General features: G+C 43.0%; 1 protein-coding gene across 2 annotated transcripts in view; it reads right to left on the minus strand.

Annotated features, from left to right (window-relative positions):
* The window catches only part of LARGE1 (LARGE xylosyl- and glucuronyltransferase 1), a 605,065-nt gene that overhangs the window by 70,584 nt on the left and 510,331 nt on the right, over positions 1-24,150 (minus strand). For both annotated transcript variants that reach the window (XM_043439875.1, XM_043439876.1), the window contains 2 exons: positions 17,224-17,336; positions 15,265-15,390 (listed from right to left, as the gene is read on the minus strand). In XM_043439875.1, the coding sequence (XP_043295810.1) occupies positions 15,265-15,390; positions 17,224-17,336 (239 nt within the window). The remainder of the gene's footprint in view (positions 1-15,264; positions 15,391-17,223; positions 17,337-24,150) is intronic.

Below are 24,150 nucleotides of genomic sequence, written 5' to 3' on the forward strand. Positions count from 1 at the left end.
GAGTTATGTGCTACTCCTCTTATGCAAATGCTACAGATTGCCTCTAGGAACATAGATCATTTCCCCATATGGATGGCATGTTTTCTCTTGGTTTTTCTCCTCTCCTTTAGGGTTTTTCTTTTTAAGTGCACGCAGTTCCCAATTCAAAAATTCAGCATCCGTGCCTGCTGCTTCAAATTCAAATGTTCTTTCAAGGAGAGAATGTTATACTAAGGGTCTCTGTTCTGGGGTTAGCTCTCAAAAATCCACTTAATTTAAAGAGGGTTCACAAGAATTTGGCCTTCTCAGGTGACACTAGTGGTAAATAACTTGCCTGCAGATGCAGGAGACGTTAAGAAATGCGGGCTTGATCCCTGGGTCGGGAAGATCCCCCAGGAGAAGGGCATGGCAACCCACTCCAGTATTCTTGCCTGGAAAATCCCATGGACAGAGGAGCCTGGCAGGCTACAGTCCATGGGGTTGCAAAGAGTCAGACATGACTGAAGTGACTTAGCACACACACGCACAAGAATAATTCTATAGAACTGTTAACTAACAAAAAACATTTTTCTGGGAAAATACATTCAGGTGGGAACTCAGAAGACAGCTCACCTCTGTCATACTGAGCTGTGTGATTTGGGGCAAGTAAGTGACTAATGTGTATGATGCTTCATTTTCTGATGCATAAAACAAGCTGAACGGAATCCACCCAGTGAAACCTCTGTCAAGATTAAGTGACACCATGCTGGGAACACCATTCCCATCCAATCTACCTGGAATATTCCATTCTATCCTTTGAGGTCCTGGTCACAGTTGGCTTCCTCTGAGGTGTCTCCTGTTGATCCCAGAAAGCAGTCAGTGCATTCTTGGCAGGTGTTTCTGTAGCCATGGCGCCATCCCTATTGCTTGCCTACCCAGCATCTGGTTTGTCCTTCCTAACTTCCATGTGAGTTTCACTCCCCATTCTCCAAGTCCCTAAGTAGAGGAGCAACAGGGAAAAGACTTGGCGAGAGGGCCAGCCTGGGTGTTTGGGGGCTGAAGAGTGACGTGAGGGCAGAGGACACGAAAGCAGTCGAATCTGGATAACAGGATACAGAAATCCCTCCAAGACACAGATGGCATCATGCTCCCAACTAGACAGGGCTCCTCCTGCGGCTCTCACTCTCCCTTTATTTCCCTGCTTCACAGCACTGAGCGCTTCCCTGGTGGCTCAGATGGTAAAGAATCCACCTGCAACGTGGGACACCTGGGTTTGATCCCTGGGTCGGGAAGATCCCCTGGAGAAGCGAATGGCTACCCACTTCAGTGTTCTCGCCTGGAGAATCCCATGCACAGAGGACCCTGGCAGGCTACGTGGGGTCGCAAAGAGTCAGACACGACTGAGTGACTAACACTATCACTTCTTCACTTTTCACAGCACTTAGCAGGCTGCACTGGGATTTTCTATTTCCTTACTGGTTAATCCTAAATAGTCTGTGACTTTCCCAAGGGCAGGAATCATGGCTTACTCAACCTTGGGCTCTTCAGACCTGAGGACTGGACCCTCTGCTTGCCACTTCCTGCCCTTGCCCATTATTTCTGAGCAGGGCTTCCTTAGCTAATAAACAGTCTACTCAAGACTCAAGGACCAGACAGTTTCCTAGAATCTCTTCCTATCTCCCTCCTTTAAGCCAGCCCACAGCTTCTTTGCTGGTCTCCTGAGTCTGCACTCCTGGTGAAGGGATAAAAAGTTGCTCCTTGGGGTCCTTCTCTTTTAAGATTCAGCCAGGGAAGGCTGAGTCATCAAGCTTTAGGATGGAAGAGATAAAAATGAAGGTCTTTGAAACACAAAAGGCTGAGGTAAAGTCAAGTGCATTTCAATGGAGTACTCAAGGGGCCTGGCTGAGATGGGGCGAGAATAATGGCCTCCATTTTATCGAGAATCTTGTAACTGAGCCTGAGAGGTTAAGTGACTTACTCAAGTCCTTCAGAGAAAGAACTGATAAGATGCAGAACTGTCATTAGAATTTACAAGATTGCTTAGCTCCAAAAGCCTATCTACTTCTGCCTCCTCAATGAAACCATTTCTCCCCTGAGACCTTCTCTTAACCAACCTATACTTAGCACAAAGTTGTCGGCTGACATTCAGGGCAGGCTAGATGCCAAGGCTGGTAAACCCTTCTCTAGCAGGAAGTGGGAGCCTGTCAGCTCCTACACTTGAGCTCTCTGCTACCAGGAGGAAGCCCTATTTGTCACCAAATGTGTTCCTATGCCACTTCTACTTCAAATGTGATTGGAAATGCAATTAAACATTCTTTGAATTAAGTGAGAGTCACTATTTCCATGAAAGGCAAGTTAAACATTCTGGAACAACTCAATGAAAAGAAATGACTACAAAAACAAAACAAGAGCAGAGCCTCACGCTCCCACCGCAGAACAGCAGGAGGATGCAAGAACCCGAGTCCATCATGAGCCCCACGGGGAGATCAGCGCCCCCAAAGAGAAAGCGGCGGGAGCGCACCGTGTACAGCAAAGAGCAGTCGGAGGCGCTCAAAGAAGCCTTCGTGAGGACCGAATACCCGAGCTACCGGGACCGCCTGCACCTGGCGGCCAGGCTGCACCTGGACGAGCACAGAGTGCAGGTGTGGTTCAAGAACCGCCGGGCCCAGCGCTCCCGTCTGGAGCGACGACAGGCGGAGGGCGGATACCGGAGGGCCGGCGATGCGCCCATGGACCCTGGAGTCCCCTGGACCCCAGCCGCCGCCCCGGAATCTGCTGCCGCAGCTGCGAGCCCCAGTTTCCCAGGGGGCCCGGGATTCGACAGCCGCCCTCCTCCCCCCAGCCCCGCGGGGGTGCTCCCAGCGCCCGAGCCCGGCGTCTCCAGCTGCGGCCAGGCCACGTGGGTCCCGGCACAGGGCGTCCACGTGTACGGCCCCGCTGCTCCAACCCCGGCCCCAGCCCAGGGCTGGCCTCAGGACCCCTATGCGCCCAACTACCGCCCAGATCCTCTTCCGGTTCTGCTTCCTGACTGTGCCCTGATGTTCTCATCTCAGGAGATCACCTCCCCGACATCTGGGTACCAAACCGGAGATAGCTTTGGGGATGGCCACGACACAGGCCCCCGGCAGTTCATGAATTTATAGGGTCGTGGTCATCTGTCCCCAAAAGTCCTGCAGACCCCGAGGGGCTGGAGGGGATGAGGGCCTTGTGAGTCTGCACGTGGTGCCCATGCGGAAGGTGTGATGGCTTGGTCTTCACAGCTGGTTTCCTGTCCGCAGAGGGACCGCGCCTCCCTTGATCCAGCCTGGGGAGGGGGCGTTTTTTTGTGTCACTATGAGGTCCTCTCAGGTCTCGAAGCTCTGACTGTCCCCGCCCTCGTTAGTATTTGAGGCGCACGTGGATATTTCTGTGAATTTCTAAGCAGAGGTGGAGTTATTGTTCACAGCATCTGTTTCACTGTTGTGGGAACTTGCTATAGGATTTTCACCAGCCTCATAGGGAATTTAATTAAAATTGCCTTAAATCTTTACAAAAAAAAAAAAAAACAAAAAAACAAAAACAAAACAAAACTGTCAGATGAGGTGTGGGTGAGATGAGTGCAAAAGAGTGGAGGAAATGCAAAAATACAGGACTCTTCTTCAGTTGATTTGTGAAGTCCTTAACTTCTTGTTTGACTTGAAGGAACCGTGAGAAGGAACCTCTCCACAGAGGACCAGGAGGGCAGTCACGTAAGTGTCCCACTGCACGATCCACCATAAAAAGACCTGGCCCTCGTTTGCCCTAGAGGACAGTCAAGGTTAACATAATTTTATGATTCTCGCTTAAGCCGACATTTGCCATCAGCTGACCCAGCTCAGGTGCCTGGGGGTCCCACAGGTGGGCTTCTCACAGGTTGGCTACCCTTTTGGGCAGCAGAGTGTGAGCTGATGGAGGGCAGAGCTCAGGGTACCCTGGATACTCCCCAGGAAGGGACATAATAGCCAGCAAACAGGAGGTTCTTTACAGATGTTGAACACAATGAATGAATGAATGAAGAGTGTGGGAGGAAGAAGAAAGAAAACATCAGAGTTGCACCTTTCACCGGAATCTGAGGACCAGGTTGGCCTGGAAGGACCTACAGACATGCTGGGTTCTTGGACCAGCTCTTTAGGCTCCTTATCAATGTTCAAACTCTGATAAGACCCAGAGGGTGGGGCTCAGACCTTCCAATCTCTCTCCCTCATCTCTTAATTCTCTCCCCTCACTCCAGGGCAGTTCCTCTTCTTATATACGGCCTGGCCTGTATTTCAGGCTTCAGTGTCAGTCTTTGTGAGATAAGCTGTAAGTGGGTAAAATGACTTCTTTTCTAGGTTTATCTAAAAAGATATGGATGAATAAACTTGGTTTAAATCACTCTTTGTGGTTTTGTCATATCATGGAAATTCCTCTACTTACATACAGAAGAGGCTGCCAAAGAGGGTTCACAAATCATTGTCACTATGAACCCATCAAATGAAATAATGAAGCAACCACTAAGCAAAATCAAATTTGCTGCATCAATGCCTAAGCTGTGTGTGACCAGTGGCTTTGCCTGCAGCATCATGAGGACCTGTAACAGTGCCTGGCGTATAGTACCACTCAGTAAAGACTGGAACGTGAGCACATTGGTACATGCGTGGTGGGAAGATGGGACACACACTTGGAGACCAAGCTTTGTTGGCATCTATAAAATGTCAAAATTGAAAATTCACAACTATGGCTGCTGATATAGAGCTATTCAGAAATCATGCCAAATATACTGGCTTAAGATTGGTTTCTTTAATGAAGCTCATACTAATCCTTCTAGGAACAACCAATTTCATAGGACACTTGCCAAGTTCCTTCCACCCCTATAATTTTTTTTACTGTGGTAAAATATACATAAAAGCTACCATTTAAAGCATTTCTAAGTGTACAGTTCAGGGCCCTTAGCACATTCACATAGTGGTGCAACCATCACCACTGTCCGTCTCCAGAACTTTCTCAGCATCCCAGACTCAAACTCTGTACCCATTAACTCCACATTCTCCCCTAATCGCAGCCCCTGGGAACCTTTATTCTACTTTCTGTATCTGTGAATTTGACTGTTCTAGGTATCTCACATAAGTGGACTCAGACAGTACCTGTCCTGTGTTTGGGGTATTTCACTGAGTACGTCTTCAAAGGTCATCAATGCTATAGCCTGTGTCATAATTTCCTTCTTTTTTAAGGTCTGCCAGGGTTTTTAGTTGCACCAATTTTGGTGGAAGTTTTATGTTTGTTTTTTTTTGGATATGTAAATAAGACTTGAGAGTTTAAGTCCACCACATCCTCTCCTACTCAAACAATGTCATTTACTATGAGGATGCAAGACTTCCATCTGTCTCCGTTTGCTTTCTGCAGGAACGTCTCAATTTTTGACCAATTCCAGCCAAGCCTAGGTTGTAAAACAGGCATGACTCCAGTTTACAAGATGGTGCCAAAGTGTTTATCCAATTGGATTGTATCCACTTACACTTCCATCAGACTTAAACTGAAGAAAGTAGGGAAAACCACTAGACCCTTCAGGTATGACCTAAGTCAAACCCTTTATGATTATACAGTGGAAATGACAAATAGACTCAAGGGATTAGATCAGATAGACAGAGCGCATGAAGAACTATGGACGGAGGTTCATGACACTGTACAGGAGGCGGTGATCAAGACCATCCCCGAGAAAAAGGAATGCAAAAAGGCAAAATGGCTGCCTGAGGAGGCCTTACAGATAGCCAAGAAAAGAAGAGAAGCCAAAGGCAAAGAAGAAGAGGAAAGATATACCCATCTGAATGCAGAGTTCCAAAGAATAGCAAGGAGAGATGAGAAAGCCTTCCTCAGTGATCAATGTGAAGAAATAGAGGAAAACAATAGAATGGGAAAGACTAGAGATCTCTTCAAGAAAATTAGAGATACCAAGGGAACATTTCATGCAAAGATGGGCACAATTAAAGGACAGAAATGGTATGGACCATGCAGAAGATATTAAGAAGAGGTGGCAAGAATACACAGAAGAATTATACAAAAAAGATCTTCATGACCTAGATAACCACGATGGTGTGACCACTCACCTAGAGCCAGACATCCTGGAAAGCGAAGTCAAGTGGGCCTTAGGAAGCACCATTATGAACAAAGCTAGTGGAGGTGATGGAATTCCAGCTGAGTTATTTCAAATCCTAAAAGATGATGCTGTGAAAGTACTGCCCACAATATGCCAGCAAACTTGGAAAACTCAGCAGTGGCCACAGGACTGGAAAAGGTCAGTTTTCACTCCAATCCCAAAGAAAGGCAATCCCAAAGAATGTTCAAACTACTGCACAATTGCACTCATCTCATACGCTAGCAAAGTAATGCTTGAAATTCTCCAAGCCAGGTTTCAATAGTACGTGAAGTGCGAACTTCCAGATGTTCAAGCTGGTTTTAGAAAAGGCAGAGGAACCAGAGATCAAATTGCCAACATCCGCTGGATCATTGAAAAAGTGAGAGTTCCAGAAAAACATCTATTTCTGCTTTATTGACTACGCCAAAGCCTTTGACTGTGTGGATCACAACAACCTGTGGAAAATTCTTAAAGAGATGGGAATACCAGACCACCCGACTTGCCTCCTGAGAAACCTGTATGCAGGTCAGGAAGCAACAGTTAGAACTGGACATGGAACAACAGACTGGTTCCAAATAGGAAAAGGAGTATGTCAAGGCTGCACATTGTCACCCTGCTTAATTAACTTATATGCAGAGTACATCATGTGAAATGTCGGGCTGGATAAAGCACAAGCTGAAATCAAGATTGCCAGGAGAAATATCAATAACCTCAGATATGCAGATGATACCACCCTTATAGCAGAAAGCAAAGAAGAGCTAAAGAGCCTCTTGATGAAAGTCAGAGGAGAGTGAAAAAGTTGGCTTAAAACTCAACGTTCAGACAACTAAGATCATGGCATCCATGCCAAAGAGATGGAGAAACAATGGAAACAGTGACAGACTATTTTTTTGGGCTCCAAAATCACTGCAGATGGTGACTGTAGCCATGAAATTAAAAAATGCTTGCTCCTTGGAAGAAAAGCTATGATCAACCTAGACAGTGTATTTAAAAAGCAGAGACATTACTTTGTCAACAAAGGTCCGTCTAGTCAAGGCTATGGTGTTTCCCGTAGTCATGTATGGATGTGAGAGTTGGACTATAAAGAAAGCTGAGTGCTGAAGAATTGATGCTTTTGAACTGTGGTGTTGGAAAAGACTCTTGAGAGTCCCTTGGACTGCAAGGAGATCCAGTCAGTCCATCCTAAAGGAAATCAGTCCTGAATATCCATTGGAAGGACTGATGCTGAAGCTGAAACTCCAATACTTTGGTCACCTGATGCAAAGAGCTGACTCACTTGAAAAGACCCTGATGCTGTGAAAGACTGAGGGCAGGAGGAGAAGGGGACAACAGAGGATGAGATGGTTGGATGGCATCACTGACTCGATGGACATGAGTTTGAGTAAGCTCCAGGAGTTGGTGATGGACAAGGAAGCCTGGTATGCCGCAGTACATGGGGTTGCAAAGAGTCAGACATGACTGAGTGACTGAACTGAACAGAACTGATACTTCCATCAACACTATAGGAGAGGGACTTCCCTGAGGTCCAGTGGTTAAGACTCCATCTTCCAGTATAGGCGCCTGGGTTTGATCCCTGGTTGGGGAACTAAGGTGCCACATGAAATAAAGAAATAAACGCTAAAAAAACAAAAAAAGTACTGATTTTATTCTTTATCACCAGTGAAACTTAGGAACAGTCAAGGTAAACACTAAAAAAAAGAAACTAAAATAACAAAAAACACAGTATAGAAGCATTCCTACTGATAAATGAGACTGTATTACTACCACTTTTCTAATTATCTGTGGTCTTAATTTTCACTTTCCTGATTAACAAAAAGGTTGTCCATCCTTTCAAGTGTTTATTGGCCATTTTTTTTTGCAATTCTGTGAAATCATTCTATAGCTTTCACATGTTTTTCTTAAAATTTAAAAATTTTTCTATACTTTGTTTACTAGTCCTTTGTTAGTGCTACATGTTGCAACTATTTATTTGTTGTCTCTTTTTGATACCACTTTGATGAGTTATTAATTTCAATGCGGTTGAATTTACTGATGTTTTCATTTTGATATACATGCTTTTGGTGTCTTGGGCTTTCTTGGTGACTCAGACGGTAAGGAATCTGCCTGCAATGCAGGAGATCTGGATTTGATCTCTGGATCGGGAAGATCACCTGGAGAAGGGAAAGGCTACCCACTCCAGTGGATAGTGCTCAAACATTCTCTTGCCTGGAGAATTCCATGGCAAGAGGAGCCTTGGCAGGCTACAGTTCATGGGGTCGCAAAGAGCTGGACACAACTGAGCAACTATCACTTTTGGTGTCTTACTGAGTAAATTCTTTCCTATTCTAAGGTAATAGGCTAGTTTCCTAGTTTTTAAAAAATAAATGCTTAATTTGGCTTTTCACTTTTTATTTTTTTGTTTGTGCTATTCGGCATGTGGGATCTTAGTCCCCTGGCCAGGGATTGAACCTGTGCCCCCTGCAGTGAAAGCGTGGACTCAACCACTGGACTGCCAGGGAAGCCCTCTGGCCTTTAAGTCTCTATCAGAGTAAGTTCTGTGTATGGTGTGAGACAGGGACCCATTTTCATTTTTTCTTGATTCTCATACATAATTAAGTGCCTCAACACCATTTATGGAAAATTACATCTTCTCTCCAATGGCCAGCAATGCCATCTCATATATATATCTCATATAATGTCATATATCAAATTTTCATAAACGTGTGGGTGTTCCTGGGCTTCCTATTGTTTTCTTTTCATTTTTAAGCACAGCCCTAAGCAAATGCTTAGCAAAAGCTTGCTGTAGGTTTTCAGTAGATACTATTCATAAGAGGTTTTGTCACAAATATTTAATTTTATCAAATAACTTTCCAGCATCTATTTAGATAGCCAGACAGCGTTTCTCCTTCAACCTATTAACATGCTAAATTACTGCTGTGGATGTGTTCAGTGTTAGATCACTTTTGGATTTCCTGGAATAAACCCAACTTGGCCATGATATATGATCTGTTTTATACATGGCTGGATTTGGTCTGCTAATATTTTGCTTAAGATTTTTACATCAATATTCATGAATGAGATAGGTCTGCAATTTTCCTTTTTTTGTAATCTCCTTGACTGGCTTGATATCAAGGAAAGCCTGGCCTCACTGAATGAATGAAAAAGTGTCCTCTTTTCCTATTCCCTGAAAAAGTTGACTTAAAACTGGAAATAATCTTTTGATTAAAAAAATTGGTAGAACAACTTCTTTTCACTATCTAGGGCTGCTACTCTCTTTGTAAGGAAGCTTAATGACTAGAAAATAATCTTAAGTCAGTTTTAGTAAATTATACATTTCTAGAAATATGTTCTTTTCACAGTTTTCAAATTTATTGACATAATTTTGTTCACAGTATTCTCATATTATCCCCTATAACTCTGCTGTATCTCCTAGACCGAAAACACCATAAGTGAGAGGCTTTTGTGTGCTTTAATCTTTGTTGTATTCCTGAAACTCAGAAGAATCACTGGGATCAAAAACATTTGGAGAATGAATGAATTAATGAAATTGCATGTGTGCCTACTGATTGATTTATTGGTGAGTTCTCTAGTTTTTCCTCAATGAGTCCTGCCATGGCTTTGTCTGTTTTATGGGTCTCTTTCAAAGAACCAACTTTGAATTTGTTGAAGATTTTGTTGATCGATCTCTGCTCCTTTTTTAACTTTCTTTGAATTTATCCTAATATTTTTCATATATCATCTTAAGTTGTATATTTGGCTTAATTTTCAGGCTTTTCTTTTATTATAAGCATTTAAGGCTGTAAGTTTCCCTGTCTGTTTATTTCATTCCACTAATTTTGGCATGTAGTATTTTTGTTTTCATTTGGTTCTAAGTACTTTTCAGTTTCAATTATGATTTCTGTTTAGAACCATGAGTATGATTTAGTATGATTCTTTGAAATGTGCTGAGATTTGTTTTATGGTCTAATACGTGGTTACTCTTTAATAACTGTCCTATGTAAGCTTGAGAAGAATATATATCATTTTTTCATGTCTGATCTTTCAATTTGAAAAGGATATGTTAAAATATTCTACTATGATAGCAGACTTGTCAGTTTCTCTCTGGAGTTCTATTCAGGTTTGCATACATATATGCAACAGCATGACAGGCACACAAGTTTAGAATTCTTGTATCTTCTTGACGTACTTTATGTTTTTAAGTTGTGACCATCTCTGTACCTACCAGTGCTTTGTCTGATATCAAGATAGTTACCTAGTTTCCTTTGGGATGATTTCTGCTTGATATTCTTTCCAAAATTTTTACTGTCAAACTTAATGGGTTGTTTTGTATTAGGCATATCTTCTGTAAACGGCATATGTTGGACATTGTTTCCTATTCAATATGACAACCTATCTTCTTACTGGCAAAATTAGTTTATTTGATTATTGATATATCTGGAACTTATTTATATCATCTTGATTTTTTGTTTTCTACTTCTCCCTAGTTTAACTTTCACTTATTTTTTTCTTTTCTTGCAATCTAATTTTTCTTTTAAATAATTGAGGTGTTTTGTTTGGTTGTTTGGTTTTTCTTATTCCATACCATCCCACCTCCTTTTTCAATTCTATTAGAGCTTAATCTTGAAATGTTAGCATGCATAGGCAAAAGTGAAAGTGCTATTGCTCAGTCGTGTCCAACTCTGCAACCCCACAGACTGCAGTCTGCCAGGCTCCTCTGTCCATGGGATTCTCCAGGCAGGAATGCTGGAGTGGGCTGCCATTTCCTCTTCCAGGTAGTCTTCCTGACCTAGGGATCGAGCCAGGGTCTCCTGCATTGCAGCCAGATTCTTTACCATCTGAGCCGTCAGGGAAGCCCATGCATACAGTTCTAACTTCTCTCATACCCCACTTCAACAAAGCAATAATTTCAGGGTACTTTAAGTCTCACCATTTCCCTCCTGATTACACACTGTTATTGTCTGATAATTTAGGTATAATGTTTTTAAACTGACATGCCATAGTATTATTATTACTACTATTATTGCTATCATTTAGAAACTCTATTTAGAGTTCTGACACATTTCTAACTTGTTTGTTCAACCTTCCTTCTTGAATGTGGAACCATTTTCCAACGGATTCCAAAACATACCCTTTGGAAGCTGCTTTGCATATGTATGTTGATGGAAAACTCTCTTCGTTTTTACTCATCTAGATATTCCTCTCTCATGCTTGAAAGATTGTTTTCATAGGTATACAATGTGTTGTTATTGTCTCTCAGCACATTGAAGGTATTCTTTTTACTCTTTTCGGACATCCATTGCTGTTGGAACTCTCATCACACATGGAATTGCTGTGTAGAGAATCTGTCTTTTTACTTTGGCTATTTTTAAAACCACTTTTCTTTATCTTGGTGAAATTTCACTCTTGTAAGTCTAAATGTGGCTTTCTCTTTATTTAAACTGCTTTGCAAACACAATCCTTTCTCTTTAAACTGCTTAGAAAACACATGGATACCTTTTAACAGGTGAAAAATACCCACTCACCATCCCATCCAGTGATGCGTCACTTCCAATTTTTCTCTTTATTTCTTTCCTATAATCTAATTAGACACATCCCAATATCTTATCTTCCCTCTGTTTTTCTATCTTTATTTCCCAGTGTGTTGTGTTGGGTAATTTCCTCAGATATTTCTTCCTGTTCACTAAATCTGTCTTCAGCTGGCACTAATCTATTGCTTAACATATTCATTTAATTTATAATTTCAATAATTACATTTTTCACTTCTAAAAGTTCTAGTTGATCTAAATAGGCCTATTCATATTTGGTAATCTCTTGTTCTTCTAACTTACTTTGAATATTCTTTTTTTATTTCTTATATAATACAAGGGAAAGCAAGGGAATTCCGGAAAAAACATCTACTTCTGCTTCACTGACTACACTAAAGCCTTTGACTGTGTGGATCACAACAAACTGAGAAAAATTCTTAAAGAGATGGGAATACCAAACCACCTTACTGGCCTCCTGAGAAACCTGTATGCAGTTCAAGAAGCAACAGTTAGAACTGGACACGGAACAACAAAATGGTTCAAAATTGGGAAAGGAGTATGGCAAGGCTATGTATAGTCACCCTGCTTATTTAACTCATATGCAGGATATATCATACAAATGCTGGGCTGGATGAATCACAAGCTGGAGTCAATTGCCAGGAGAAATATTAATAACCTCAGATATGCAGCGGACACCACCTTTATGGCAGAAAGTGAAGAGGAACTAAAGAGCCTCTTGATGAAAGTGAAAGAGGAGAGTGAAAAAATTGGCTTAAAGCTCAACATTCAGAAAACTAAGATTATGGCACCCAGTCCAATCACTTCATGGCAAATAGATGGGGAAACAATGGAAATAGTGACAGACTTTATTATCTTGTGCTCCAAAGTCACTGCAGATGGTGACTGCAGCCATGAAATTAAAAGACGCTTGCCCCTTGTAAGAAAAGCTATGACAAACCTAGATAGCATATTAAAAAGCAGAGACATCAATGCCCACAAAGGTCCGTATAGTCAAAGCTATAATTTTTCCAATATTTCATGTATGGATGTGAGAGTTGGACCATAAAGAAGGCTGAGTGCTGAAGAACTGATGCTTTCAAACTGCAGTGCTGGAGAAGACTCTTGAGAGTCCAAGGGATCTCCAGCAAGGAGACCAAACCAGTCCATCCTAAAGGAAATCAGTCCTGAATATTCATTGGAAGGACTGATGCTGAAGCTAAAGCTCTGATACTTTGGCCACCTGATGCAAAGAGCCGACTCATTGGAAAAGACCCTGATGCTGGGAAAGATTGAGGGCAAGAAAGAAGGGGCAACAGAGGATGAGGTGGTTGGATGGCATCATCGACTCAATGGATATGAGTTTCAGCAAACTCTGGGAGATGGTGAAAGACAACTATTATTCCATGCAACTCATGAGAGAATCCCCTTGTTTGAACAAATAATTATACAGTTGCCTACCTTGATACCAGGCTCCCAGCCACCAAGAATCAGCAAACACCCAGCAAGGATCACATGCAGCTGCTTTTTACCAGTCTGGAGTCACATGTTATCATTGTTTTCTGGACTCTGCTTACTTCATGTACCATATGAACTGATCAACTATGCCTTCAAAACATTAAAATTTTTTTATGCAGAATATTTAGGTGTTCTTTATAAGGCTGTTTTTACTTTCCTATCCTTTGAACTTTTTGTTCATGATTTTCTTGGAAATATGTGCATTTCAGCTGTTTTCCTTATGTCTACGAAGTACATGGCCTGTTGAATGAATTGCATAAATGCTGATTGAAAGAATGAATAATGCAAGTACTTCTGTTTTAAATATTTTGCAATGAACTTCAACTGTGTTTAAAAAAACAGTTCTTTCTTTTTGACTCTGTGATCTTACTCCTGAGAAGGTGTGAACTTTGAGCTGTTGATTTTAACATATTCATATCTGCGAAAATTTGGAAACAACCAAGGTAGCAAAGAGTCGGACACGACTGAGCGACTGAACTGAACTGAACTGAAGGTATCAGTTATGGCTATGCAATGGAAGAGTATAAAATTCCATGTATATTGTGACCATGAATAAGACATAACATGCACACGATGTAGACATGGACCAAAAGTCAGTAAGAAAACGCTGACTTATTAGAAAAGTAAGGTTTGGTTCCCTTTTCCTTTTTATAACTTGCAATTATTGTTACCACATTGTCACCTGGGCAATGGGTATAAATTTTTAATGAAATAAACTCTCTAGGGATATACGTATCTTGTTCCTCTTTGTTACAGCCAGAGGGAAAACACACTTGGTATCAGACAGGCCTAGGTTAAATCGTTAAGCCATCATTTAATAGCTGAAGTCAGCTCTTCACTCTTTCACTCCTTCACAACTATAGGTAAGGAATTCTGACACACCGCTTAACTCTGGGCTCAGTCCCACAGTTCCTTTGGTACATAGGATGCCAGCAAAAGGGATTCAGGTTTCCTTATGTGCCCTAGGGCTTCCTCTTCTACCTCTGCTTTGCTGCGAGAACAAGCTAGACTGGCCAGGTGATGGGACACAGTAGGGACTAGAGGAGAACCCAGTTGCGCTAGCCACCAGTCTCCTGGTCTGAAGCTGACCACAGACATTTGGCTAAGCCACCAAGTATCCGACAATCATCTAGCCAACTTTTAGACTTATCAGCTAAATTGTCTACAATTAGATGATTTAATTGATGATTAAATCAACGATTTAAGCCCTTATTAGAACAGCTTGTTATGCAGCATTTCTATGGCCATAGGTAATTGATACATCCCCTCCTTTATCTAATGCTAGGCCCTACCAGGTGTGTTTGGAGACACCACAGTGAAGGCTTTTCTGTCACTGTCCCTTCTCCCTGGAGTTGAATGAAAAATTTATGCTATCATAAATAGCTATCCATATATGTGTGTTAGTTGCTCAGTCATGACCGACTCTTTGCAAAACCCCATGGGGTATAGCCCACCAGGTTTCTCCGCCCATGGGATTTCCCAGGCAAGAATACTGGAGTGGATTACCATTTCCTTCTCCAAGACCATTCTCCAGGGAATCTTCCTGACCCTGGGATCGAACCCAGGCCTCCTGTATTGCAGGCAGACTCTTTACCTTCTGAGCCACCAGGGAAGCCCTAGCTATCTATATAGCTATCCAACAGCTCACCTCATTCATAGCTATCATAGCATCTGTCATTTTTTTTTTAACATTTATTTCTTCACTTGTTTCTCTGTTCCTCTCTGCAAGAATGATTTGAAAGTAGAAAACAAATTGTTCATATCCATATCTACAGCATCTGGCTGAACAACATCTACAGAGTAGACCCTCCCTAAATGCTTTGTTTGAATTAAATGACTGGATTTGGGGAGCTGACATGAACCCAAATAGCCAGCAGCAGGTGGCAGGAAGCATAACCACATAAGCTAGTTCTTGTGCTGGGAGGCCTTATGCTTTCCAGAAAGCCCAAACAAGGCGGGTGGGGAACCAAACAAAGAAGAGAAGCACATTCATTCTGCTTTCCTGCACCCTTCTCTCTTTCCCCACACTGCACACAGGCTCTGAGCCACTCATGCCCCTGAAGAGTGCTGCCCCATCCGGGCTCCCTCGGCCACTGCTGGGCACCTCACTCTACCCGGGGGATGAGCCCATGCCCACCGGGGCTTTCCTCATCCTACCTTTAGATCAGATACGTCTCTGTAGCACTGCTCGGAGCGGGTGTGGTCCGACAGCTGAACGTTCCAGAAGCAGGGCAGCTGATACACGAGGAAGGGGTTTTGTTTGATGACAGCGTTGAAAATGTCCTGGGAGATAAAAGCCAGAGACAACAGTCAACCAGTCACATGGGCTCAGCTTGTGATGCTGGCTCTCGAGGCACGACATCTCTCCTGTGCAATCTCTCATGAGCCTCCTGCTTGGAGCACAGGCTGGCTTGCCCTGCTGGGCATTTCCCGTGCCTTTTATCTCTAGAAACCAAGCATTCCTGTTTGGCTAGATCCCCCTACACTGGGGCGAATGCCCCACGCTGACTTGACGCTCACAGGTCCTGCTGGTCTGAGTGATCCCCTTCCAGCAAAGGGACAAGGGGGCAGACAAAGAGCATCTTCTCCACTCGAGCTGGTATATAATAAATGAAGTCGCTTTTCTGGCCCTCTTGTCACCTCACAGAGGGACCCCGTGTCATCCATCCCGAGCCTCCTGGAGAGGAAACTGTGTGATGACAAGTCGCTTCGCTGATTCAGGGGCTGAGACAAATGATACATCCTGCTTCAGCCGCATTTCCTGGGGCTCTGGGCAGACTTGAAGATGGATGTGCCTGGGGCTCCTGTGGGCCAGGGGGCCTGTATCTGCGCTCTCCATCTCCAAAGTCAACTCTGACTTTTCTATGGGGCTTTCCCCTCTTTCCAGCTTTTCTCCAAGCTCCTGCACCAGCAGGCTATGCTTATTAACTAGCTGCTGACAGGTGGTGCCGGAAGGTGAATTATGGGTCTTCACGGAAGGAGATGGCTGAATAAACCATCCTCATTGGACATGGACATGCAATTGCTAGCTTTTGGGGACACGCTCAAGTCATTGTGACCCAACTTGAAATATGATGATGGAGGACAATTTTCCCCTCAGGTTTAAAACACCTACCTGGGTAATTTTTAACTCATTCATTATACCATATCTCCTGTTTGAAAAAGGAAATTAGTTTCTGGCTGCTTGGGAAATACTGAATAATAACAATGCTAAAAAAAAAAATAGTAAAGTAACCCTACAGAGTTTCTTGTTTCCTTCATACTAGAAAACTCCAAGAATTCAGTGAATCAGGCAGCTGAATGATGAACAAAAACAAGGAGAGTGGGCTTACTTTTTGGTTGAACAGGAAAGGATAACATTCAGCAAACTCAGAGATATCTTTACATTTCGAGATGGCCACATATAACATGGGAATCTCAGAATCAAGATGTGTAACCCTAGTAGATTCAAAGTCAAAGGCTCAGCGAAAATGAGAAGTGGGGATTTTATGAATTTATGTTAGTTGCTTGCTGTAGTTCATGGACTTTTTCAGACTGCCTGGATTAAAAGCTGATTTCACCAGCCAAGGAGGTTTGTCCCTTCTATTTAAATTCATTCCCCTTGAGGATGGGGGTCACAGTATAGGAGCTAAGCAAAAGGCTTGGCTTTAAAAGTTAGATTCTATTTGCCACGAAGGCAAATGAAATCTTGTCCGGGAAATATGCCTTGGCATTTCGGAATCTCAGGGGGCAGGCACTGTGCATTCTACATTGAGGTGAAGACCGTGACCTCCTCTTAACACACCAAATTATCATTTACTTGTGAGTTGACATCAATAAACTATGAACTTTCTGAGGCCAAGGATTCTGTCCTTCATTTATCCCTGTAATCCTATTTCTGAAGATAGTTCCTGGCATGCACAGTGTGCAGGAAAAAGTGTGATAAACACGGATGAACAAGGGGAATGAACTAAGGAGAGGGCTGTGGTCTTAGGCTGGCAAGAATGAGGCAGATCTATCCAAGTGTGAAGTCATGCAAAAGCTGGAAAAACAATGTAGACCCAGCTGCATGCAGGTTTGAAAAGCAGCATACCAGGGGGCTTGGGAATAACCGTACTTTCTAGACTGGTGACTCACCTGGTCAGCTAAGGACGTAGAGAGCATGCCCATCAGCTCCCTCTCTGCGGTCAGCCTCCACATCTGCTCCCACTTCATCTTCCGCAGCTTATCTAGAAGCAGCAGGATCACCCCTGGACAACAGCATAGGATGAAACAGAGGTAAAAAACCACAGATAAGAGAGAGAGCCAGGCACACCTGACCATGTGTTTCAGAGACGAGCATGCCTGGGTTCACCCCAGGCTCTGCCAGGTACTTGGTAGGAGACAATAAATAGTCTTTCTGAAATATCCTCACTGTATTTAGAACATTAACATAGATCGCAGAAGCCGCTGCAGGGATCAAGTGAGATGGGCAAAGGAGCCTAGCGCTCCCTGGAGATGGATGGTGATGATGGTCACACAACATGGTGAATGTACCTAATGTCATTGAATTGTACACTTAAAGACGGTTAAAACGGCATTTTTATGTTTTGTATATTTTACCACCAGAAAAAAGAAAAAAAGAGCCTAGCACTGCACACCAACATATGGTACATACCCTGTAAACACAGATTCTCTCCTGTTTTCCCCAGATAAATGACAAGCTACCGAGGGTTAGCTGATAGATGGTGTTTGTACAAACTGTGTCATTCATCTTTACAGAAACAAAGCAGATCCTCTCTGACTTTATTATGGGTGTGTCTTTGCCAATTTGCTTTATACCGCCTGACAAGCCAGATGAGCTCATTGCAGCATTGCTGCTTTTAATAGCTGTCTTTGGCCCAATGCATTAGGCACAGGTAGAAAGTATGGTGAAGGCTGTGCTGATTCTGGGTGTTCAAGATGGGGCCCTAAGAGCCTTCCAAGTTCATAAGAAGCTAATTGTCAGAGGTTGCTTCCTCCTCCTCCCCTCTACCTTCTTTTTTTGGGGATGGTTTATGGGAGAAACTTGAGTGAATGAGGGACTGTATAGGAAGGGAAGGGATTTCCTGGTGGCTCAGTGGTAAAGAATCTACCTGCCAATGCAGGAGATATGGATTTGATCCCTGGGTCAGAAAGATCCCCTGGAGAGGGAAATAGCAACCCACTCCAGTATTCTTGTCCAGGGGAAATCCCATGGAAATTCCCATGGAAGGGAAACTGTCATTTTATGCACCTTTGTATTTTTAAAAATGTTAAAAACAACTAAATGTAGTATCCAGGTAAAAATAAATTAGTAAAAGTCTAAAAAGAAAAGTGCATTTTTTGGCTTAGCCGAATAGCTTAGGAGCGAGTGTCCACTAACTGGTTGGTGAGCGTATGCAGAGAAGGTACACAGCAGAGAACACAAACTGCCAAAGGACGCCCCTGCAGGCTACTGCAGTTAATTTGGTGGATGGAATTGTGGCACCCATGGGCTCCCAAATCAATCCTCCTCAGGAAGCCTTAGCTCAGCAGAACAGTCAGTGGAGAAAACTCCGGGCAGCTGAAAAATGATCTTACTTGATACCTAGTACATACATTTCTAAGATTGTTGGAAAGAAACCGATTCCCCAAATCACACATAAATGTCAACACTGAGAGACTTTTTTAAAAAACTTACTCCAGTGGAACACATTTGGAGAAAAAAGTATATTTACTGTTTTGTGAAAGGTGTTTGGTCCATTGGGTAGAGTTGAAATTAAAAAAATACATATATATGGTTATGGCAAGAATGGGCTAATACACAGAGATCTGAACTTGTAAGTCTAAAGGGCAAATCATACCTATTGCGCATCTCCCTGGCGCTTTGTTAGGTTTTTTGTGCACATGGATAAGCTAGATATTGTCACCCTTATTTTGTAGGAGGGGAGGCTGAGGGGGGTTGACGCTGGGTCAGACACTTGAACAGTTCACTGTGCAAGAGCAGTTCTATGAGATCCAAAGTCAGATCTGCCTGACTCCAAAGCCAGAGCTTCTTCAGCGACACCACACAGACCAGAGTCCCAGCAATGCCTCTGTGGAGTTCTGTGACTCAGACCAAGACTTGTTCTTTTTCTGACTTTTGGTTTCTACCTGGGTTGTTGTAGTTTAGTTGCTAAGTTGTGTCTGACTCTTTTTCGACCCCATGGACTGTAGCCTATCAGGCTCCTCTGTCCATGGGGTTTTGCAGGCTGGAGTGGGTTGTCATTTCCTTCTCCAGGGGACCTTCCTGACCCAGGGATTGAACTCCCATGTCTTCTGCATTGCAGGCCAATTCTTTACCATTGAGCCACCAGGGTTACTTGCCCTTGCAAACTCAGAAAACTGTCACATGCCCTAGGGGTAGGCTGGTAAATGTTTAACCATAAGCACTGCAAAAAATGCCAAGAAGGCTAAGTGGTTGTCTGAGGAGGTCTTACAAAGAGCTAAGAAAAGGAGAGAAGGGAAAGACAAAGGAGAAAGGGAAAGATATACCCAACAGAATGCTGCAGAGTTCCAGAAAATACTAAGGAGAGAGAAGAAAGCCTTCATAAGTAAACAATGCAAAGAAATAGAGGAAAACAATAGAATGGGAAAGACTAGAGATCTCTTCAGGAAAATTGGAGATACCAAGAGAAAATTTCATGCAAAGATTGGCACAATAAAGGACAGAAATTGTATGGGCTTAACAGAAGAGATTAAGAAAAAGTGGCAAGAATACACAGGAAAAGTATACAAAAAAGTCTTAATGACCTGGATAACCACAATGATATGGTCACTCACCTAGAGCCAGACATCCTGGAATGTGAAGTCAAATGGGCCTTAGAAAGCATTACTATGAAAAAAGCTAGTGGAGGTGATGGAATTCCAGCTGAGCTATTTCAAACCTCAAAAGATGATGCTGTTAAAGTGCTGCACTCAATATGCCAGCAAATTTGGAAAACTCAGCAGTGGCCACAGGACTGTGAAAGGTCAGTTTTTACTCCAATTCCAAAGAAGGGCAATGCCAAAGAATGTTCAAACTACCATATAACTGTGTTCATTTCACATGCTAGCAAGGTAATGCTCAAAATCCTTCAAGCTAGGCTTCAGCAGTACGTGAACTGAGAACTTCCAGATGTACAAGTTGGGATTAGAAAAGGCAGAAGAACCAGAGCTCAAACTGCCAACATCCGTTGGATCATAGATAAAACAAGAGAATTTCAGAAAACCATCTACTTCTGCTTCATTGACTATGCTAAAGCCTTTGACTGTGTGGATCACAACAAACTGTGGAAAATTCTGAAAGAGATGTGAATACCAGACCACTTGACCTGCCTCCTGAGAAATCTGTATGCAGGTAAAGAAGCAACAGTTAGAACCGGACATGGAAGAACTGACTGGTTCTAAATTGGGAAAGGAGTACATTAAGACTGTATATTGTCACCGTGCTTATTTAACTTATATGCAGAGTACATCATGTGAAATGTTGGGCTGGATGAATCACAAGTGGGAATCAAGATTGCCAGGAGAAATATCAACAACCTCAGATACGTGAATGATACCATCCTAATGGCAGAAGGCAAAGACGAACTAAAGTACTTCTTGATGAGGGTTAAAGAGGAGAGTGAAAAAGCTGGCTTAAAACTCAGCATTCAAAAAATTAAGATCATGGCATCCAGTCCCATCACTTCATGGCAAATAGATGGGGAAAAAGTGGAAACAGTGACAGATTTTATTTTCTTGGGCTCCAAAATCACTACGGATGGTAACTGCAGTCATGAAATTAAAAGACACTTGTTCTTTGGAAGGAAAACTATGACAAACCTAGACAGAGTATTAAAAAGCAGAGATAGCACTTTGGTGACAAAAGTCCGTATAGTCAAAACTATGGTTTTCCCAGTAGTCATGTACAGATGTGTGAGTTGGACCATAAGGAAGGCTGAGCACCAAAGACTTGATGCTTTCAAACTGTGGTGCTGGAGAAGACTCTTGAGAGTCTCCTGGACAGCAAGGAGATCAAACCTGTCAATCCTAAAGGAAATTCACTCTGAATATTCATTGGAAGGACTGAAGCTGAAGCTCCAATACTTCAAAAGTGTCTGGTATAAGCCATGATTTATGATTTTCTACCTTGAAATAAAGATTCCATGACATTTAAAAAAATTACTGAGTACAGTAGAAACTGTTCTCAATACTGCTGACTTCAGAAATATTGATAATAAATGTCTACACCCACTCATTTATTTATGAACCTAAATTCATTGGTCTTTCTAAAAACCTCCTTGTGCATGTAGAATGCACTGGACACTTAAAAACTGTGAGATATTGCCAGGTCCATATTGCTTCTTAGTCTTTTGTCAATAGGTAGCTTAAGACTCTTGAGAGTCCCTTGGACTGCAAGGAGATCAAACCAGTCAATCCTGAAGGAAATCAACCCTGAGTATTCATTGGAAGGATTGATGCTAAAGCTCCAATACTTTGGCCACCTAATGCGAAGAACTGACTCATTGGAAAAGACCCTGATGCTGGGAAAGATTGAAGGCAGGAGGAGAAGGGGACGACAGAGGATGAGATGGTTGGATGGCACTACCAACTCAATGGACATGAGTTTGAGCAAATTCCGGGAGATGGTGAAGGACAGGGAAGCCTGGCGTTCTGCAGTCCATGGGGTCACAAAGAGTCGGACTCAACTCGACTGAGCGACTGAACAGCAACACCTTAGGGGGTCATCAGCTAAGCACGTGTGTGACTAGGATGTCCCTTGGGGATATTGCAAGCGGCTGCCAAGGCATACAACCCACAGGAAATAAAAAAAAGAAGATCGAAGGAAAGAAAATACACTCCAGGGCTTCCTGATGGCTCAGTGGTAAAGAATCCACCTGTCAATGCAGGAGACATGAGTCTGATTCCTATCAGGAAAGATCCCACATGCCGCAGGGCAACTAAGCCTGTGCACCACTGGTATTGAACCTGTGTTCTGAAGCCCGGAAGCCACGACTACAGAAGCCTGCACTCCAGAGCCGCAACAAAAGCCATCTCAACAATGAGCTCACATATCGCAGCTAGAGAGTGCGTCCCACTTGCCACAACTAGAGAGAAGTCTGCTCAGCAGTGATGACCCAGCACAGTAAAAAAAAGAAATTAATCATTTAAGAAAAAGAAAATACACTCTAAGTATTTACAATCATGTACATAATTGTGTCTTCAAGCAGCTAAGGAGTCTGTTAGGCTGTTAAATATAATCACATGGATATGCATTTGTAAGAGAATCTTCGTGTTTCGTCAAAGGTGGGGAATTTGTACCCAGATTATAGAAGAGCTGAAAAACATTTCCAAGGGAACCACAACTCTCAGTACTTATTGACCTCACTCTTACAGTGCTGAGAGTTGCCCTGATAAATGATTGTGAAGGTCTCTGGAAATATGAAGTGGTACATAAAAGCTTGTAAATAACAGTTACAGAAACTATAGATTTCTTCATTAAGGTACCTAATTATCACTCATTGAACTTGCTTGATTCCCACTTGAATTAACACAAATTAACGGGCATGCACGCAATGCGGGAGGAAGCTTTTTCAGTGAACCCTAGTTAAAAATGATGAAAATGGCTTCTTCTGCAATTGGACCTTTTCAAGCTGAAACAACACAGCTTTGGCTTTGGAATATGGGCCCTAGGACAGAGATTGACACTGCTTCCTGCTGTCAGGGGGACAGAGGTGCCAAAAAGTTTGACTCTGGCCTTTGCCTGGCATTTGCTGCTACGTGATTTGCCATTTCTATTCTTGCCATTGGGGTCTGGGAGCAAAGAGCGAGCCCTTGGCCCCGGAGGCCAGTGCTCTGCACGGAGGCAGCATGCCTGGAATTTGAAAGGCCCTCCCAGTGGAGCTGGCTGGTATGTGTGGGGCTTGCACAGCCTTACCTTCTGCTGCTGTGCTGGGAGCTTAAGAGACTAACACTAAATAAATAAATGAATAAATAAATGAAAAATCAAAGGCTTCTCCTGTGAACATCTGGTCCAGTAGTGGGGCGTTTCATCCCTGGATCAGAGGACAATGTTTCTTTTTCCCAAACTGAATATGTAATAACAGCTTGGTAGCCAATATGGCAGGGAGAGGAGGCTGGATGTGAATATGCAGACAGAATATAATGCTTTTTTAAAAAAATGAGCCAGATACTATTTTTTTTTTTTTAACCAATGCAACTGCAAGAGAGAAGCAGAATAAAAATGGTGACAAGCTGATAAGTGTCACCTACTATTCATTAAGCAACTTCTGTATCTGAAAGACAAGTTGCATGACCTAGATGACCTCCGACTCTTATGATGAGCCGGCTAGGTTCATGGAATTATTCCCATTTTTGAGATGAAGAAACTAAGGCTCGTGTCTAGCTGGTAGGTGACCAAATTCATCTCACTCTTAGCCCTGTGGTCTCTTGAGCTACACCAGACCATCTTGTGGTATGTGTGTGTCTGTGTACATGACCATAGTAAATACGGTGAGACTTTGCTGAATCTGTGACCTGAAGCCAAAACAAGTCAGGCAGCCCCTAGAGGAACAGTTAGTGAATGTCTGAAGGATTCTGCGAAGACCACAGACCAAAATCAGATTGCATGTGTCAGAACCTGGAGGAAACCAAGCATTCAAAGACAGGAGAGGCAGGGAGCCTTGAGTGACTGAGGCTGCTCGTGTAGGTGGGGTCTGAACCTGTAAAAGGGACCATGGGTTGCAGCCAAGAATACTTTAAAGCACTGTGCTATTCCATAGCTAACATGTCAATTCCCCTCCCACATGGCACAGAAATCCTCTTCTTTCTGTATCTGAGTCCACAACTAACCTCTTAGCCTGTGCTGTACCACCTCCTGCAGACCAGGAGAATCCCTTAAAACCCTTCCAGCAAAGGGAAGACCTCAAGCTCGTATTAAAGAAAATCTGCTGTTTAAGAGGAGGTTCTGGGATTTTCCTCGTGTTTCACTAGCTAAGACTCCATGCTCCAGGGAGTCTGGGTTTGATCCTTGGCCAGGGAACTGGATCCCACATGCCACAACTAAAGATTGCATACCACAAT

The sequence above is a fragment of the Cervus canadensis genome, chromosome 21 (assembly GCF_019320065.1).
Source record: "Cervus canadensis isolate Bull #8, Minnesota chromosome 21, ASM1932006v1, whole genome shotgun sequence".
Taxonomy (NCBI): Eukaryota; Metazoa; Chordata; class Mammalia; order Artiodactyla; family Cervidae; genus Cervus; species Cervus canadensis.